The sequence below is a fragment of the Myotis lucifugus genome, unplaced genomic scaffold (assembly GCF_000147115.1).
Source record: "Myotis lucifugus unplaced genomic scaffold, Myoluc2.0 scaffold_15, whole genome shotgun sequence".
In the NCBI taxonomy this organism is placed as follows: Eukaryota; Metazoa; Chordata; class Mammalia; order Chiroptera; family Vespertilionidae; genus Myotis; species Myotis lucifugus.
The window spans coordinates 12,245,896-12,266,895 of record NW_005871063.1 but is presented as its reverse complement, the minus strand read 5'-3'; the positions used below and the strand labels follow the sequence as shown (position 1 = coordinate 12,266,895).

At 37.5% G+C, this 21,000-nt stretch overlaps 1 protein-coding gene across 4 annotated transcripts in view; it reads left to right on the top strand.

Annotated features, from left to right (window-relative positions):
* The window catches only part of SNX13 (sorting nexin 13), a 93,268-nt gene that overhangs the window by 43,411 nt on the left and 28,857 nt on the right, over positions 1-21,000 (top strand). For all 4 annotated transcript variants that reach the window (XM_023750774.1, XM_023750771.1, XM_023750772.1 and 1 more), the window contains 5 exons: positions 4,785-4,884; positions 5,719-5,912; positions 10,858-10,962; positions 11,843-11,975; positions 17,866-17,903. In XM_023750774.1, coding sequence (XP_023606542.1) covers positions 4,785-4,884; positions 5,719-5,912; positions 10,858-10,962; positions 11,843-11,975; positions 17,866-17,903 — 570 coding nt within the window. The remainder of the gene's footprint in view (positions 1-4,784; positions 4,885-5,718; positions 5,913-10,857; positions 10,963-11,842; positions 11,976-17,865; positions 17,904-21,000) is intronic.

Here is a 21,000-nt window from a genome sequence, read left to right as displayed (position 1 = left end):
GTACAGTACAAGAAATATAGTTAATAATATTGTAATAACTGTGTAGGGGCAGATAATTACTAGACTTATTGTGGTGATCACATCATAAGGTATATAAATGTCTAGTCACTATAATTATACATCTGAAACTAATGTATGTCTAATATAAAAGTAAATTTTTAAAATGTCTAGCAAATAACAAAAAGTGCATTCACCAGTGCACTACGCTACAAAAGAACTTTAAGAAAAAAACTTCTCTGATATAATGTAGTATAAATATTCATGAAATCAAGCTAAAGAGATTGAAATACTGCCTAAAAAATGCTAACGTAATTAAAGATTTTTTATTCCTTAATTTATCATCTATCCACTTTTACTTATTAAAAAATCTATTTATTGAATTTTATGCATGGGACACCATGGTAGATTGACTAATAGACAAAATATCTACTTTCATGGAGCTTACATTTTAGTTGCAATCAGAAAATAAGCCAATAAATAAATTGATATATAATGTAAAAAAAAAAGTAGAAAATAAGTAAAAGTGTGGGGGGAAAAAAAGTAAAGCAAAATACAGGGATAGAGAATGTCCAACAGTATTTTGTATAGGTGCTGAGAGATCTGGTGACATTTAAGCATAGGAACGCGTAACATGAGAGAGTCCTATGACTTTTTTTTTTTTTTAGATTATTTTTTAAAGAGTCTTACAGGCAAGGTGAAAGCAAAGGCAAAGGTCTAGAGATAGGAAAATGGTTGGTGAGTTCCTGGAGGTCAGTGTGGCTGCTATGGAGTGAATGAGAGGAATTGTCAATAGGAATGAAATTGGAGAGGAACCTTGGGGTTAGATTATATATGGTTTTACCTGCCATAGTAGGATTTTTTTAAAGATTCTAATTGTAATGTGAATCCATTAGATATTTTTCTTGGTGAGTATGTAATCTGATTTGAGAATTAAAATGTTTACTTTGATTCTTTGTGATGAATAAATTGGGAAGTGGTGGGGGCAAGAATGGAAACTAAGATCATTTATAAGACAATTGCAGTAATAGATGTCTGTAGAGGTTGTCAGAAGTAGAGACTGGATATAGGGCTAATAGGATTTACTAATGGATTAAATATGGTGTGATAAACTAAAAAGGCACTTGGATGAGTTGAGCAACTGTATGAATAGTGTCACTTTTTACTTAAATGAATAAAACTGAGGGAGGAGGAGATTTGGAGGAGTGAATCTAACTTTGGATGTTTTAGTTGAGTTCCCTGTTCAATAGTCAAGTAGACATGCTAATTAGTAAACTCCAATTTAAGGGAAAGTTTAGTGGTGGAAATATCTTTGAGAATTCTAAAGGTTATCAGATGTTTACTTAAAGTTAAGAGACTGGATGAGGTTACCTAAAAGAGTGAGTGTAAGAAGATACCAAGAACTCAGTCTTGAGGCACTTCAGTTACTAGTGTTTAAGACAAAGTAGAAAATCAAAGATACAGAGTAAGTGGCTGGTGAGATTGAAGGAAAACCTGAGAGTGATATCCTAGAAGCAATGTAAAGAAAGTGTTTAAAGAAGTGAGAGATCAGGTATGTCAAAGGCTACTAATAAGTTGAGTAAGATAAAACTTAGAATTGCCCTTGGATATGCCACCAAGGGGATTACTGGTGATCTGATGATAAACAATTTTGGTGGAATAGTGGAGAGAAACCTTAATGAGGGGAGTCAGTCCAGGAGGAAATGGGAAGAGATGAATTAGATATAGTGATGATTGTTGGCTGTTTGGAAGAGTTTTACTATAAAATAGAGCAGAGATTTGGGGCTGTCAGACAGGAAAAAACATTTTTAATTAAGTTTAGTTTTTAGTGTAGTCACTTTTTTTGGCTGGTTTTCTATTTTGGAAATTTATTTGTGATTCTGATCATGTAATTTTGCAATTTTTCTTAAGGAATACAAGACATTTTAAAATAAGTTTAGTTTGCTAGATTAATTTTAGCTCACAGTACTTGAGGTCCACATTTCATATACGCAGGTGAGTGCATTTGTGTGTATGCCTGTCTTTGTTTTATCTGTGTTAGAATTAGTTTAATATACCCATGCAAATTCAGAATAGAAAAATGATATGGTTTCACTAGTGCTTATTGTTTCTTTTAAGTAGTTGCACTATCTAGATCAAGGGTGGGCAACCCCTGGCATGCGTGCCAAACATGGCACGCCAGTAACTTTTGCTGGCACGCGAAACCCTCTCTTATAATCTTCCATTTACAATTTTTTTCTTAATATCGACTTTTTTATTTTCCAGATAAATTCAATGTAGGTGCATCTTAGATAAATAAATAATTTTACATAACAAGTTATGTTAAAGACCATAGACATGGCTGACTTTGAAATGCAGTTGATTGAATTTCAGAGTAGCTCAATTTGGAAGCAGAAATTTATTGACCTTAGAGTTGACTTGGAAAACATTGAAAAAAAGCGATTAGAGACAGGAGTACCAGAGAGAAGTGTCGAAAACGAACTATTGAGGACTTGGAATGCCATTCCAGAAAATTTTTTTGTTTAAAAAACTTTGCTACAGTGTTACTCTCCATGTTTTCATCCACATACACTTGTGAATCTGTTCTCAGTGATGAATTTTGTTAAGTCTAGTAATAGGAGTAGCCTGAGGGATGAAAGTAGTAGCTCGTGCATATCTCTGAAGGTCACGAAATATAAACCTGATGTAAAATCTCTGTCATCAGTGATGCAGCAGCAAAAGTCCCACTGATAATATCAAACGGAGTCATAAAGTTTTCTGTCAGACTATCAGTGTACATGTATACATTAAAAAATAAATGTATTTTTCATCATCATATAATGTGTTTTTGTCGCTCGAATGAATTTTATTATTTCTTCAAGGTTCTTCACATACGTACACCTTAAGAGATATCAAGTAGGCGTAACATGTTCTCAAAAAATTAGGGTTGGCACGCAGAAGAATTTTGAGTCAGAGATTTTGCTGGTTTTGGCACGCACTCACAAAAAGGTTGCCCACCCCTGATCTAGATCTTAGAGTTAGTGGTCTTTCATCATCATTATTTAAAGTCTTGCCCAGATGCTTTTTGATATTGAATCCTTTAAAAATCTCAGTGTCTTAATGTCTTGTTTGGAAACCTGTCAGTTCTGTTTTGAATATCAAACTTTATCCCTTTAATAGCTCTGGTCATGCATTTTCCTTTGGAAGTAACCTCAGAATCTCCACAGAGATTTTTTTTAAACATGCTGCTCATCTTGAAATCTTAGAAGATCTTTTATCATACCTTTTTATTACAAATAAAGTTAATAGTGAACTCTCTTCCCCATCCCATTCTTTGTGGAGCTGCTGCTAGGCAGGAGAAATATAGGAGGGAAATCATGTGCTGGCACTGGGTTTTATGCCAGATATTTTAAGTCAGTTACTCTTACTTTCAGTACTTATATGAAAGGGTACTAATTACACAAGAAGTTATTTTCCTCCTTCAAATTATCTTCCTTCTTTATGTATCACCTATGCCTAATTTAGTATCTGTCCCTGAATAATAGAGCCTATTTAACTTCTAGAGAACGCCTATCTTTTAAAATCGAGGGTTGTGAGAGATGGATATGGGAATATGTACAGAGAAGCTGGTTAAAATAGTTCACAGAAATATTGTGGGTTTTAGAAGAAAGGACAGCAGGCTTTAAAAACAAACTCATTCTTACTTGCTTTATGGTCATAGGTAAACTTTTTGGTCTTCAGCTTTCTTATATGTTAAACTAGAGGCTTGGTGCTGATTTTTTACAGAGAGGAAGGGAGAGAGATAGAGAGTTAGAAACATCGATGAGAGAGAAACATCGATCAGCTGCCTCCTGCACATCTCCTACTGGGGATGTGCCCACAACCCAGGTACATGCCCTTGACCGGAATCGAACCTGGGACCTTTCAGTCCGCAGGCCGACGCTCTATCCACTGAGCCAAACCGGTTTCGGCTCTTCAGCTTTCTTATATGTTAAACTAGAGGCTTGGTGCACGAATTTGTGCACAAGGGGATGGGGCTGACCAGGAGGAGGGGCCACGGGCAGTTGGCTGGCCATCCCTATCCCCTGGTTGAATTTGCATATTAGACTTTTATTATATAGGATGGCTTTGGTGATACTTAATCCAATAGAATTGTTGTGGAAATTAAATGAAGTAATGTGTGTAATGTACCTAGCATAGTGCTTGATATGTAGATTTTGAACCCTTTTTTTTCCATTTGTTTTATATGTAGGTAGTTATGCTTTTATAACTCCAAAAAGCATACATAATTTATTGTTTACATAGTCTGAGAAGAAATACATTTTCTATATTTATATTTCTATAAAATACTTTATAGAAATTTTACTCTCTTGGGAGCAAAATTATTCTTTTGGGAATATTTTCTGTTTTCCCAGTAGATAGACTTCAATCTATACTTAAAAATGTTGGGATTTGTTTATTCTTGGACATATTAAGCATTCTAAACATCTCCTTGAGCCTTTAAAATATCCGTTTTCATTTGGAGTATGTAGAGAGAGGGAGAGAATTTGAAAACACAGTAATTTAGAATTATTTTGTATTGGAAGAAATGAATGCTTATCATATTTAATATATATTTACTAAGCAACTCTGAAAATAACATTCACTGAGCCAAGACTATTCTATTGGGAACTCACATGTATGAGAAGGGAAAAACTTTATTTTTATTCTATTTTAATTTGTAATTTGATTTTTTACACCTATATAAAGATCTTTAACCTAATGAGTGAATAGATGAAATATTAACCTACATTCGCTTTTATCTATAGGAAATAAATACTGTGAAACTGGCAGCAAACTTTGGGAAACTTTGCACAGTCCCTCTGGCCAGCATCCTTGTAGACAATGTTGCACTACAATTTTTTATGGGTAGGTAAATCCATTTTATGAAAATAATATAATCCTTGAAATTTTTAATAATTGTAACTATTATTAAATTTTAAGTACTCAGTGTTAAGCATGCCAGATCTATCTCACCTCTTCCTCTTATTCTCTGAAGTGTTCATTTTTTTCACTGGAAAACAGAGGTAGAGATTTATTTTGTTTTGAAGAAACAAATGCTTATTATAACTCTGTTGTGCATTTGCTAAACTGCTTTTAAAATAAACCTTGGAAGAGTCTACTGTGAATTTAAATTATTTGAGGAAGAGTATTTTATGAGGAGTACGTGGCATATATAACTGGTTTGTATCACTTTCGTGTGTGAATGGGGAGGGAATTTTATTACAATTACATCATAATTCCTTTTATTTGGAGAACATTTTTACCACAACTTTCTGATTCTTAATTTTCATGATAAAAAATATAGCTACATGATTTGTTGAAAAGTTTAATTTTTAATTTTACTGTTTATGTAAATATTAATACATATTATGATTATTAATGTTTATTGAGAACAAAAGCTGAATGCTAACAAAATGGTTTATTTCTGAGGAAACTTTGTGTAGCAATTTTATCCCCTAAAGATTTTATTATGAAAAATAGATATTTTTAAATGTGCTTTTATTTACGTTTCCTATATAACTGGTCTTTTTTAACTTAACTAATTCATGATATAACTATATTTTCACCTCAGACACTTTTTATACATTTTAAAATGTCAAATTTTAAGTATTTGAAACTTTAATTTTTCTTAACTTATACAGCTACATGCACCCAGAAATGTGTGACACTAATATCTATGGTATGGATTTTATTTGGTAGATTACATGCAGCAAACTGGAGGTCAAGCACATCTCTTCTTCTGGATGACAGTGGAAGGGTACCGGGTTACAGCCCAACAACAACTACAAGTTTTATTAAGCCGTCAGAAAGATGGAAAACATCAAACCAACCAAACCAAAGGTCTTTTAAGAGCAGCTGCTGTTGGAATTTATGACCAGTATTTATCAGAAAAGGTGAGGATATATTTTGGTTAATATGTTCTTATCTTCTTTGGCAGTATCATTAATAATAATTTTTATAGTGCTTATAAATATCCATTACTTATGCTAGGCACAACTTTTTCACAAATATTGTCTCATTTAATCCTGATCACAGTCTTATTTTGTATATTATCTTTATTTTGAAGGGAAGAAACTAATGTTTAGGAAATTGAATTAACTTGGCCAGGGTCATGAAAATACTAAATCAGTGGTTCTCAACCTTCCTAATGCCGCAACCCTTTAATACAGTTCCTCATGTTGTGGGGACCCCCAATTTCATTGTTACAAATTGAACATAATTAAAGCATAGTGATTAATCACAAAAACAATATGTAATTATATATGTGTTTTCAAATGGTCTTAGGCGACCCCTGTGAAAGGGTTGTTCGACCCCCAAAGGGGTCGCGACCCACAGGTTGAGAACCGCTGTACTAAATGATAAAGTCACACACATTGTAGATTCAAAGACACAATAGTTGAAAGTAAAGAATGAAAAAGGTAAATTATGCAAACAGTAACCAAAACAGAGCAGGAATGTCTATGCTAATAGATTTTAGTATAGACAATAGATTTTTAAGATAAAAATTGTTAATGAGAAAAGAGGAACATCTATATAATAAAGGCCTAATATGTTAAGTGTCTGACCAGTCGCTATGATGTGCACTGACTACCAGGGGGCAGACGCTCGACTGGTAGGTTAGCTTGCTGCTGGGGTCCGGCTGATTGGGACTGGGTGAGACAGGCCGGACCTGCCCTGGAGCCCTCCCGCAGTTCCTCCCTGGCCTCGATCATGCACCGCTGGGGTCCCTTGGCCTGGCCTGCCCCCTCTCGCAATCCAGAACTCCTCGGGGGATGTTGGAGAGCCGGTTTTGGTCTGATTCCACAGGCCAGGCCAAGGGACCCCAGGGCCTCTAGTCTATCCTATCTAATAAAAGAGAAACATGGTAATTAGCCGTACATCCGCTACCCTTCCCATTGGCTAATCAGGGCGATATGCAAATTAACTGCCAGCCAAGATGGCGGCTGGCAGCCATGCACTGAAGCGAACAGGGAGGCTTGCTTGCTCCAGTGACGGCAGACTCCAACGTTCCCCGCCTGACTTGCCGGCCTCTCAGCTGCAACTCTAAGCAACTATGTTGCAAATATAGAAGCTAAACCAAACCCCAGAAACCTGCTTTATTCAGCCCGGCTTCAGCCAGCCGGACCGCAACATTGTATCAAATACAGAAGGTAAACAAAGGCCAGAAACTTGCTTTCAGCAGCTGAGGCCTCAGCGCTAAAGCCGGCCCAGAATAAAAAAAAAAGAAAAAAAGGAACGGTTGGGAGCTTCAGTCACCCGCCAGCCTGAAAACAGCCCTCAGCCCCTCAGCCAGACTGGCCAGGCACCCCAGTGGGGGCCCCCACCCTGATCCAGGACACCCTTCAGGGCAAACCAGGCGGCCCCGACCCGTGCACCAGGCTTCTATTCTATATAGTAAAAGGGTAATATGCCTCCCGGCACCTGGATCAGCGGAGCAGCGAGGCCTCCCGGCACCGGGATCAGCGTGACAGGGGGCAGCGCCCAAACCCCCTGATCGCCCTGCGGCTCTGTGTGTGACAGGGGGCGGGGCCACAACCTCACTATCCGCCCTGCTCTGTTCGTGACAGGGGAAGGCGCCCCAGCCCCCTGATCAGCCCTGCTCTGTGCCTGATAGGGGGGAGCTCCCCAACGCCCTGATCGCCCTGCGACTCCGTGTGTGACAGGGTGCAGCGCCCTAACCCCCTGATCGGCCCTGCTCTGTGTGTGACAGGGTGCAGCTCCTCAACCCCCTGATCGGCCCTGCTCTGTGTGTGACAGGGAGGAGCTCCTCAACCCCCTGATCGGCCCTGCTCTGTGCGTGACAGGGGGGAGCTCCTCAACCCCCTGATCGGCCCTGCTCTGTGTGTGACAGGGTATGGAGCCCCAACCCTCCTGATGGGCCCTGCTCTGTGCATGACAGGGGGTGGCGCTGCAGCTTCCCTATCGACCCTGCCTTGAGTGTGACGGGGGCGGTGCCCCAACCCCCCAATCGGCCGTACCCTGAGCATGACTAGGGGTGGCATCACAACCTCCCGATCCGCCCTGCTCTGTGCATGACAGGGGGCAGCGCCCCAACTCCCTAATCGGCCCAGCTCTGAGCCCGACCAGGGGCTGCACCTAGGGATTGGGCCTGCCCTCTGCCACCCGGGAGCAGGCCTAAGCCAGCAGGTCGTTATCTCCTGAGGGGTCCCAGACTGTGAGAGGGCACAGGACGGGCTGAGGGACCCCCTCTCCCCCTCCGAGTGCACAAATTTTTGTGCACCGGGCCTCTAGTATATATATAAAAGGCTAATATGCTAAGTGTCCATCCCACCGGCAGCTATGACGCATACTGACCACCAGGGGCAGACACTCTACACAGGAGCTGCTTAGCTGCAGTGACTTGGCAGTGGTGGTTCTTAGGTGATGCACACCTGAAACCAGAGAGGAGGAAGCCCGATTATTCATAGGGTCGCACAGTTCTACCTTCGGCTGTGGGCTATGTTGTTGCTGGGGCACTGTTGGCTCTGAATCTGGTTTACCGCACACTTGAGTTTGCGTTCCACACCCTGAATGACAGCAACTTTGCAGAGTGCCCTCGCGCACTCTGGGACCCCTCGGGGGATGTTGGAGAGCCAGTGGTTTTGGCCCAATCCTTACAGGCCAGGCCGAGGGACCCCACCTGTCAGAGGGAACCTCACTTTGCAGATGCCCTTCGAGCCACAGCACCACTCCAGATGCGGCCGGCTGGGGAGGGACAGAGGGAGGTTGGTTCCAGGGTGTGTCCGGCCCATCTCACTCAGTCCCGCCCTGCCGGCCACCTTTTAATTAATTTCCTTTCAGTGTGCACAAATCCGTGCACTGGGTCACTAGTTTTATAATAAAAGGGTTAATTGATCAGGGTGATAAAACAATCAGAAACATAAAAAGCCCCCACATTCATGGGGAAAAAAACACAACCTGACAAAATTGAAGAGAGAAATAGATAATTTAGCAATAATAGTTTAAGACTTCAGTACCCACTCTCATTAACTGATAGAACAATAGGATAGAATTGTTAAATTGGTAAGAGAAATAAATGAGATGTAGGCTTAAGAGTAGCGCTGGAAGTCAAAGTGAATTTTACATTTTGATTGTGCTGTTTTACCACTATGTAAAAGAAAAGATTTTCTAAAGGCTGCAGGCAGATCAGACAGGTTTTACTAAAAAGAGAAACACACAAAGTAAAAATATCCTATGGGTTCATGGAATAAAAAGAAAAGTAATTTTTTAAATTAAATATAGATAATATCCTAGTATATGTATAATTTCATTTTTAAATCATATTTATGTATATTAAGAATATACAATAATATAACCGATAATATTTAAATATCTAATACTTACAAAGTTAAAATTAATTGCTGTAACAGAGGACAAAAACATAAGTACTTTATTATATATTTTTAATAATACTTGTATTATTAGTTCTATTAATACTAATTGCCATTGTTTACTAGTCCTGTTATTTTGTTTAACCACATTTGTGTAATAGAAAAGTAAAGAATACAGATTAATACATAATTTTGGAAAACAATCACTTTTGTATTATTAAGGCAATAACAAATGTGTAAACTTATTTCTTCTATATTACTTTTCTGAGTGGGGCAGTCTGGTAAGTTGTGACCTATGATAGCTCTCCAGAAGTGTTGGTCACCCTATACCAGGGAGCCTTAATCCAATTCTGTGTACCAGAGTTTATAGGAAAAATTAAATAAATATAAAATGTTATTTTTAAATTTGCCTCTTATTATTTTCTAGAAACTGAGTTTAGAGAGCTTAGAGGATAAATGCAAGGACAGAACCAACTAACATCATGTTCCTCTCTAATCTTTGTCACATACTCGGAGTTGTTTAGCTCTCCTATTCCTGTTTCAGGGGAAAACAAACACACACACTACACCACACCCTTCTATACACAAACAACAGTTAAGCACCCTTCTCTCTCCCAAAATGAAAACCACTATATGACCTGCTTGGACTTACTAACAATAATGTTGAATTAACAAGGGAGCATTATAAGTTCTGTAGCCCTTTTTCTACAAAATTATACCCTGCTGTATACTTTTTCTTCTTTTATCCCTTTTCTTGATTTATTCATTCTGTTCCTTAGATACTTTATTGGATAGCATGGAGAAATTATTTAAACTATGCATTCTTTTGCTAGTTTTCTAAGAGTTAACATCCTGATCACTTGATTTCCGGAGCCTTCAGAACTAAAACTTCGAAGTTGACATCATAAAGATGACCATAGTCCTAGATTTCAGCATTTTTTTCTTTCAGTAAAGTAATTTTTCACATTTAACATCAGATTTTGGAAGTTGTTGGAACAGATGAACTTTTCAGATAAATTTCCTCTCATATCACAATGGAACTTTGCTGCAGTTTTATAAAACCAACTTTAGGATAAAGGTAGTCTCTTTTAAAAGGCATTCAAAGGGTCATTTCTATTGTTAAGTGGTAAGTAACAAATGGCTTATTATTTTGGCAGTTGTAGTAAATACACACCCAGCAGGACTACTGAATGTTCAGAACCATCTCCTAATGAAAGTATTTCCTATGTGCCAGACATTGTGTTTGTATGGTTTACATAAATCTCTTTTAATCCTTGTAACAACTTTAGTAGTATTTCCATTTTGCAGATTGAGTAAATGTTTGTCTACCAGGCTACTATATTACGCAATGACAAGGAAATTCTAGCTCTTATATCAGCCTTCTTAAACATCAAGTTATCGTTTACAAACCAAGCATTTTCTGGCAGTTACTTTCAATAATATCAAGGTTTAAATTGTATTTAGAAATTCCAAAGATAATTATTACTGTAATTTTTCTGTTTGTTAGGCATCTCCACGGGTTACTGTTGATGATTATTTGGTAGCGAAATTAGCAGATACCTTGAATCATGAAGATCCAACTCCTGAAATCTTTGATGACATTCAAAGAAAGGTATTATATACAACATTTATTATTAGATCTTTCTTGAAAATATGTATATTTCCACATCATGTAATTTGTTTTTAAAAAACTTACTGAAAATTGTAAAAAATTGCTTGGCTGGAGTGGCTCAGTCGATTGGAGCATCATCTCATGTACCTAAGTTGCTTGTTTGATCCCGGTCAGGGCATGTACCTGACTGTAGGTTCAATGCCTCATCGGGCATGCACTGAAGGCAGTCAATCCATGTTTCTTTCTCACATCAGTGTTTCTCTTTCTCTCCCTTTCTCTCTCTAACCATGTCCTCAGGTGAGGATTTAAAAAAAAGAGAGGGGAAACTAATGAGTTATGGTAATAATACTTCTCAATTACAAAAAAGGTGGGCCACTTTGCTAGTTTATTTATTTATTTAACAAGTGAGGGAAATCCTTATTTTAGGCTGTTTTATATCGGTCTGACTGCAGAGCCAGATATACAATCTTAGAATTTCATGAATTGATGATGTAAATAAATAATGTCACTCATTTATTTGAATGTGTTTGAGTCTTTGGGTGGACTTGTTTCTTAGAGAATACCACTTACTAGAACATCTTCTATAATAATAAAAGTGTAATATGCTAATTAGACCGGGCATCCTTCTGGACGACCTTCCGGATGAAGCTGAGGCTGCGAGGGTCGAGCCCCTTGCACGAATTTCATGTATCGGGCCTCTAGTTATGTATAATCTGCTATCATATGACATATGTTGTAGTGGGACCCCTTTCAATGCAATTTCAGTACTGTTAAACCAGAGAAATCACTAGTTGTGACAACATCTTGTAAATATTGAGCCTGTGATTCATTACAGCAAGACCATTTTCTTTGTTAATGATTGAATATCTTCATTCAATAGGTGTATGAATTGATGCTACGAGATGAAAGATTTTATCCTTCCTTCAGACAGAATGCACTTTATGTGCGCATGTTAGCTGAGCTGGACATGTTAAAAGATCCTAGTTTCAGAGGATCAGATGATGGTGATGGAGGTATGTGACACACATTGCACACTTATATGTGTATGTATTTCTATATGTTCTTGGGTGTTGTTAATCTGTACCCGAGGATATGTTTCCATTGACTTTTAGAGAGAGAGTGGAAGGGATGGGGAGCGGCAGACAGAGGGAAACATCAATGTGAGAGAGACACATTGATTGCCTCCTGCATGCTTCCCAACCAGGACCAGTAATCAAGCATGCAACTGGGGTACATGCTCTTGACAGGAATCGAACCCAGGACCCTTCAGTCCACGGACTGATGCTCTATCCACTGAGCCAAACTGGTTAGGGCTGTATTTCTGTATATTCTGCTTACCAAATAAAGGACCTTTCAGACAAGATAAATTTTCTTGAAGTTCAAATATAAATTGTTATATATTTAAAAACCTATAAATGAGTGACAATGTTTAGTTACCATACTAAATTAAAATGTTGAAAATATAACAATAGATTAAAATGTGAATCTATAGAAGCCTTGAATTCTTAAATAAAATTTTTTTGAGTTTTTTTCATATAAATACTTTTATGGTAAATAATATTTATGACTAAGATGTAACAGTAGGATTAGTGAGAAGAGTAAATGAGAATTACAAGTACAGAGTATACCATAAACTATAAAACTTTATTTAAAAAAAATACAGTTTTTTTCTCTCTTTAATTATACTGTTTTTCCAAATCCTGTACAGTAGAAGCTAGAAAAGCTATAGCAGTCATTTATTGTATTCTTTTTTTTTTTAAATATATTTTATTGATTTTTTACAGAGAAGAAGGGAGAGGGATAGAGAGCCAGAAACATAGATGAGAGAGATTGATCAGCTGCCTCCTGCACGCCCCCCAGTGGGGATGTGCCCGCAACCAAGGTACATGCCCTTGACTGGAATCGAACCTGGGACCCCTGAGTCCGCAGGCCGACGCTCTCTCCACTGAGCCAAACCGGTCTCGGCCATTTATTGTATTCTTATAGTTTTTTCAAATGAGGTTACTATCAGCTTGGTATAGTGAGAAAAGCAGATTGTAAGAGTCAGAATAGTTATATTTTACTCCTGTTCTGCTACTTATTACCTGTGTGATGTTGGCTAAACAATTTCTTTAAGCCTCATTTTTCAAAATTGTGAGTCTGGATTAATAGTTTTCTCATAATAAATATCTTACCTCTGACTTATTGTCAGATTTAAATGGAATTATGTGTATGAAAATTATAAATTAAAACACATGTCAATTTTTATTGGTAGTAAATAATCAGTTATTTACTAATAGTGGGAGAGGCAGCCCTTAGAGCACAAGGTTCCAGATTCTTACGCCCAGTGTTTATTGTACTTGTGATCCCGTTCAGAAGTTCTTGTTAAACTCTGGTTAAATATCTAGGGTTTGATAAACTTTCTAGTATGTTCTAAGCAAATAAATAATGTAAATAAAAAGTAAATGGGAAAGATTTGACTAAGTAATAGTTTAAGAGAGTACTTTAATTATAATCATTTACTTATGAATAAGTTCATGAATAGGACCATATGAGGTCCTATATTAGTGAGATTTTACTTTTCAAGTGATCTAAGAAATCTATTTATAGATGTTTTCATTTGAGTTTTAATACCTTTTGTCTTAATTATTGACCTGATATCTTGGGTTTTTAATTTGCTACTCTTTCTTGTCTTATTTGTAAAATTAGAATAATATTTAACTGAATTTGATTGCATAATTAAGGAAGTTTTTTTCTTTCTTTTTTTTTTAATTCTCACCCAAGGAATGAGGCTATTTTCATTGATTTTTTTTTTTTTTTTTTTTAATCAGAGTAAAGAGGGTTTGGGGAGAAGAGAGAGAAACATTGATGTGAGAGAGACACATCAATTGGTTGCCTCCCACACACTCTCTGACTGGAGACGGGTATCAAACCTACAACCCAGGTATGCACCCTTGACCAGGAATCGAACCCACGACCCTCTGGGGAGAGCAGGCTGACACTCTAACCATGGAGCCATGCTGGCTAGAGCCAGAAAGGATTTTTTAAGGAGTACTTCTGTGGGAGCTGAATAGTAAAATTCAGTTTACCTCAGGTTTACTGTGTGATATATCTGTATGTAGTGTGTGTTGGAAAGTCTTATAGAGCTGCTGTGAAAGGTGCAGTAGCAACTCTGCTTCCAGAGAGGATTGCTATCAGTATTTTAATTTTATGGACTTTAGAAATTTCTCAGTGTTGTGAAATGTATTTGTTATATTACTCAGAATGAAGGGAGATAACCTGTGTCATAATTCTATCATTTAAAATGATGATAGTAACAATATATTCTATGGGAGTAGTTTTTGATGCTGTAGTGTAAGAACTCTTTCAAAGTCATCTTGACTTTTAGCTTCCATATAGATCTTTTTTTAGCCAGTCTATCTTCTTTTATGCAACTAACAGAAACAAAATTTATAAGCCATTTCAAACTGCTTCAAAACCTCATATTTACTTAAAACATAAAGTATATTTTTAAAAAGTTTTTCTGCAACTGGTTGTGATCTGAAGTAAACGTACTTCTCTTATACATCAGTTATTGAGTAATCCCTTGCATTGGAATCATTGATTGTAGTTGGAATTGCATACATATGTATCTTTTGTCTTTCTAGACCAGGGGTCCTCAAACATTTATCCGGCCCGCCGGGTGTTTTTGCCACTGCTGTGTGCATAGGAATTTGTTCATAGTTTTTTTTTAAACTATAGTCCGGCCCTCCAACGGTCTGAGGGACAGTGAACTGGCCCCCTGTTTAAAAAGTTTGAGGACCCCTGTTCTAGACATTGCTTTTTAACATTCCATGTCCTAATTAATGAGCTTTTATATATTTTATCACAAAGAAATTGTCCCTCCCTTTTCTTTTGAAATCATTTGAAAAAAGCATGTAGAATAGTGTGTATAATACAAACTTATAAAAATAGCTGTCAGACCCTGGCTGGTGTGGCTCAGTTGGTTGCAGGTTCAATTCCTGGTCAGGGCACATACCTAGGTTTTGGGTTCCATCCCTGGTCTAGACTTGTACACAGTTGGGTAACTGATTGATGTTTCTCACATTAATGTTTCTTTTCTCTATCCTTCCACCCTCTCTAAAAGAAACATATCCTGGGGTGGGGATTTGAATGATTGAATGAATGATGTTAGGTGTATTGTCCTTGTCAGTGTTTAGGTTTTAGGCAGTTGCAACTTTTTCAAATAATAATGCTTATCTTTTCTTGTCTTTATAAGATTATTTAATAAAAAATAGGCTTTCCCCAAATTTTTTGTTTCAAATTTATTTCCTGACTTTAAATTTAAGTGTACTTACACTTGGTGTATATTATACATTCTGAAATTTTGGCTACTTTTCTCAAATTAATATAAATTTGCTTTTAAGATCTCTTTAGAGATCCAAATTCATAATCTCTTAAGTGCTAGAAACCATACATATTAACTTTAAACTATAAATGAATATTGCTTTACCACATATTTATTTGGTAACTTAATTTGCTGAGATGTAGATAAAACCTGAGGCAAAAGACATTAGCCAATTAACTGCCACGTGTCCAAAACGGAAACCATACCCACAAACCATGATATTTTGAATTTAATTAAAAAAAAATCATCTGACTCTGGAGTTGAATAAAGGATGGCATTTTCTTTTTGCGAGGTGCTTGGTTCGATTATTTCTTCATCTGATGCCATTTATGGGGATTGAATTTTATTTGCACAATATGATATATTACAGCGATAAATTCAATGACAAAATAATAATTTTCAGTTTTACGGAAATATCAACAAAAGCGAGCTTGAAATAAAAATAAACCATCAACACAAAAAGTCTCGAAAACACTAAATTTTGTTGATGCTCCAAAGAAGAATGCACACCCTGTTTACCATTTTAGGCATTTAATTCATGACTAGAGGCCCGATGCACAAAGATTTGTGCAAGAATGAGCCTTCCTCCCCTTGGCTGCCGGCACCGCCTTTGCTCCTGCCGGAGCTGCCTTTCCACCTTCCCACACTGCCCAGAGGCCCGGAGTGGCTGGGGCGGTGCTGAACGCCTGCGTTGTTGCCATGGTGACGACGCAAGCATTCCACCCCAGCCGCTTGGCACCTGCATATGCAAATTAACCTGCCATCTTTGTTGGGTTAATTTGCATGCATACTCTTGATTAGCTAGTGGGCGTCGTGAATGTATGATCAATTTGCATCTTTCTTTTTTATTAGTGTAGATAACACAAATCTCAAGTGTCGCAGTGTTTATCTCTTGCGTGTCTGAGTGGCAGCCCTATATATTGATATTGGAATTTCTTCCATATGCACTGGAATATCTACAAATTTAAGTTACCATAATTTTCTTGACAAACCCAGAGATGTCACTAACAAGTCTGATTTTAAAATTGGGCAACCAGAGTTGATATGCGTGGTATGTGGGGGGCAGGTTCGCCACTTGCATCTATAGACACTTATGTGTACAATGGGTTAATTTTCATAAAGTATAATTGACTTATTTTCTAACATTTTAAAAAATAATTTTAGTTGCTTTTTAATTAAGTGGCATTGCATATGGAGTTTTACATATATTTTGTTCTATTATTTACAGTGGTTTAAAAATCTAGACTTATAATGTTTTTGAACCAAATCTACCAAGATAAGTATACTTAAAGTTATGTTAAAAATCAGTCTGTTCTTCACACTAAAGAATAATTTTATTTGTAATATTTCTTAATCCAGAGAAACAGAAATAACAAAATACTTCTCACATATCGAACACTCAGTCTGCTATATTTTCCTCATGTTTATATTGTATTAGGCAACTTAATACCACACTATGAGGATAAAATAATTTAATAGTTGCTCTCTCTGTACATGAATGCCTGTGTGTGTGTGTGTGTGAGTGTGTAGCCAGCTTAGGTACATACAGAGTGGTGCAGAAGTAAGTTTACAGCTTTGAATACACAAAACATGTTTATTCTTACATTATTATTAATTGTATTATCTTCAATATGAATAATTGTAAACCTATTTTTGTCCCACCTTGTATCCTATATAATAAAGAGGTAATATGCAAATTAACCCTTATGCCCTCACAAGATGGCTTCCTACAACCAGGCCGGCAGGGGGATTAGTGAGGGACAATCAAACGACTGAATAGCAGGCTGCGTGGGGCGACCAGGCCAGCGGGGGGGCCATGAGGGGTGACCAGGCTGGCAGGGGGGGCAGTTGAGGGCGACCAGGCCAGCAGGGGTGGGAAGTTGGGGCAACCAGGCCCGCAGGGAGGGCAGTAAGGGGTGACCAGGCCGGTGGGGGGGGGCAGTTGGGAGCTACCAGGCCGGCAGGGAGTGGGCAGTTGGGGGTGACCTGGCCAGCAGCAGGGGGGCAGTTAGGGGCAACCAAGCCAGCGGGGGTTGGGGGGGGCAGTTAGGGGCGATAAGGCCGGCACACCGAGTCAATTGCGGCCAGGCAGGCAAGCAGGTGAGCGATTAGGAGCCAGCGATCCAGGATTGTGAGAAGGCTGTCTGACTGCTGGCAGTTGGACATCCCCCAAGGTATCCAGGATCGGAGAGGGTGCAGGCTGGGGTGAGGGGACTCCCCCACCCCCACCACCATGCACGAATTTCATACACTGGGCCTCTAGTGTATGTATGTATATGTATATGTGTGTGTATGTGTATGTGTGTGTGTATATATATGTATATATATATATATTTTTTTTTTCACTGAAATTCCTGGCTGGGAAAACCATGGGGCTTAGGGGAACAGGTGTTTGGGATTAGTATATGACAGATTTCTTTCATCTTCTGTTATGTCTTTGGCTTGGCTAACTTTCATTCTTGGTGTTTGAATCTTAGATAAAGCAACAGTTTCAAAAGTCTTTTACTGTATACTAAGTTGAATTTTCTTTCCCACAGAATCTTTTAATGGGTCTCCTACAGGAAGCATAAATTTGGTACGTACTATTCTGGGTACTTAATTATTAAAGTGGCTTGAAAATAATATGAGCTTTAACATGAAAATGAATAATATATTTAGAAGCCCCCAAATCATCCATTAGTGTTATAGGAAATTGTACTTTTAAAGAAATGTTAAACTCAGATATAAGACATCTGTGAATTAGAATTTTAAAATGAAACTTATTTTCATTTAGTATTTTTAAATTACTCTGCTTAGTACAATGATAGGTAGTAAATTTGTGACATAAATAATTTACATTGGAATTAGTTTTCTTCTTTTGTATTTAGAAAAGAAATATAAAACTAGTTGGGACACCTGAAAACTTCTAGATATTTCTTAAAGTCTACACTATAACAAATTCAGGTGGTTGTAAATTTTTTTAATTGTAGAGAGTTTTATAGTGAATTAGGCAAGTATTCTATGATTATAGGTTTAAGAATGACAGGTTTTTAGCATATGAGCTGTCATTGATGTTTCATGTTATACAAGGTGAGCTGTGAAGTAATGAACATTTCAGTTCTTTTATAGTATTTCCATTGAATAATTTAATTCATAAAATGCTAGTAGGAAGAAATATTAGTGTTCTCTGAAGTTTCAGCTCAGAGTTTGCAGGGTGTCCCGGGAGATTGCTTGGTTTTTCCTTCCACCTACATAACTTTCTCTCAGACTTTTTGCAATAGCTAAGTGGTAAAGAGGTCCATTATCTTATGTTGTTTTCTATACTATACACTTATTTCTAAAATAACCTCACTGAGTAACTGCTCTATTGCCATGCAAAGTATAACCTTCAACAAAATATTGCAGCAAATCAGCCAGAGTGTTATGTCAGATATTTTGTAACATTTAAAATGTTCTCCTAAATCATTTAGTATCATTATCATTTACTTGTTATATTCTATAGCTTTATAACAAAAAGGAATAGCTCCCAGAGCAGGAAGAAAATGTTAGCAAAATTTTCATTATATAGAATAAGTTTCCAATATAACAAAACCTTTTGTTGGTTTTAAAGAGAGTGGAAGGGAGGGAGGGGGAGAGAGAGAGAAACAGAGAGAGAAGCATCGATGTGAGAGAGACACATGGATTGGTTGCCTTCTGTACATGCACGGACCAGGTTGGGGATGGAACCTGCAACCCAGGTATGTGCTTTTGACCAGGAGTTGAACTGGGACCCTTAGGTGTGCAGGCCAACACTCTATTCCCTGAGCCACACCAGCCAGGGTGAAAACTTGGTTGTTTTATGTTCCCTGTGCTGGTTTGTAATTTGAAGATAGCATAGATAATCTAAATTTTGTAGAATACTCTGTTTCCTCTGCGTCTTTTCTCTTTCATATAAGGGTAATATTAAAGCAAAGATTGTGCCATTTCTACTGCAATATTTTATTATAGGTCATATGAGCACTTAAAAATAAACCCTATTTCTTTTTAAAGTATTTTCATTCATATTCTATCCTGACAGAGTTTAGAGCTGGCATTATATTATTGGGAAAAGTAGATTCAGGAGAGACTGGGTGATATGGTTAAAGTCTCTTATGGTATCAGTGGTGAAACTGGACTAGACCTGATTTAATTTGATGATCCTCCCACTTGACTTGACCAGGGGAGTGCAGTGATATCTGTATGGATTTATCACATTTGCCTCTCTTAATGATCGGTCTTTAGTAGATACACTTTTGGCTGTCTTAGAGTGCACTTGCCTTAATTTAAATGGTTTTATATCATCGGTATGGCGCATTCTAATCATTTAGGTGACTCTTTTAGTAATAATTGGTAATATCACATTAGGACTTCAAAGTTCATTCAGTTCATTTGGTTATTGAAGTGTAAAGTATGTCAGAATCATATGTTTGTGTGTCAGAGGTCCCCAGCACCACTCCTATGACCAGTGATTTACTAAGAGGTGTCACAGACCACGACATAGTCATACTCATGGCTAGGATTTATGACAGTAGGTCCTTGGGTTACGTGGGAGATCCATTCCTATGGCGGCGCGGCGTAAGGCGATTTTCGCCGTAAGTTGGAACCCACCTACATAAGCACCTACATCACTCACATGGAGCACATACACAGCAGTAATGAAGTGAAACAGTAAAAAAAATTTAAAAGAAAGATAACAATTCTTGACCTTTACTTGTGGTAAATAAATAATAAAAAACATAAAGCACATATGTACATACGTCAAAATGACGGAACTTTTTTTATATATAAATAAATGGGAGATGGCAACGTAACCACGAAGCGACATACGTCGAGTCTGATGTAACCCGAGGACTGTCTGTATAGCGAAACGATATAAAGCAAAATCAGCAAAGGGAAAAGTTACATGGAGTAAAGCCTAGAGTAAACCCGGCACAAATTACCAAGAATCCTTTCCCATGGAAATCCCATGGCACAAACTTAATTCCCCCATGATGAATGTGACAGCACAGGTGAAATGCTGCCACTAGGAAAGCTACCAAACTAAGTGCCTAGGGTTTTTATTGGAGGCAGGTCATACACGCACACTCTGCCTAGCATATGCCAAAATTCCAGATTTTCAGAAGGAAAGCAGGTGTTCAGGATAAACCACATCCTTGTATAAACAACTCAGGTAGTGTGAGCCACTCTTAGCAGTTAGGGAATGGCAGGAACCTTCCCTAAATCAAATTCCCAGATGCCATCCAAGGGCCAAGATTGCAAGCAGTCTCACGCAGTTTGAACCCTGCTCTATTAACTCTTTTCTGTACAGTCTGTCTTCATTATATGATTATTTTCTTTTCTCTGTGTGGAGACTATAAGTAAATATATATATATATATACATATATATATATATATATACACACACACACACACACACACACACACATATATATAATTTTAAATTTAGACCCAAAAGCCATAGTTATAAAAGATCTTGATCAATTAGTAATAATTTTTGTTTGTGAAATTAATTTTGAAAATTAATTATTTAAAATCTTGGACTATGGATTCAGTCCATTTAATACATAATCATAATAATAGTTAACATTTTTTGGGTTAGGCAGTCTTCTAAATATTTTACATGTCTTCTCATTTAATCCTCACATAATCCTGTGACGTAGGTGCCTTTATTTTA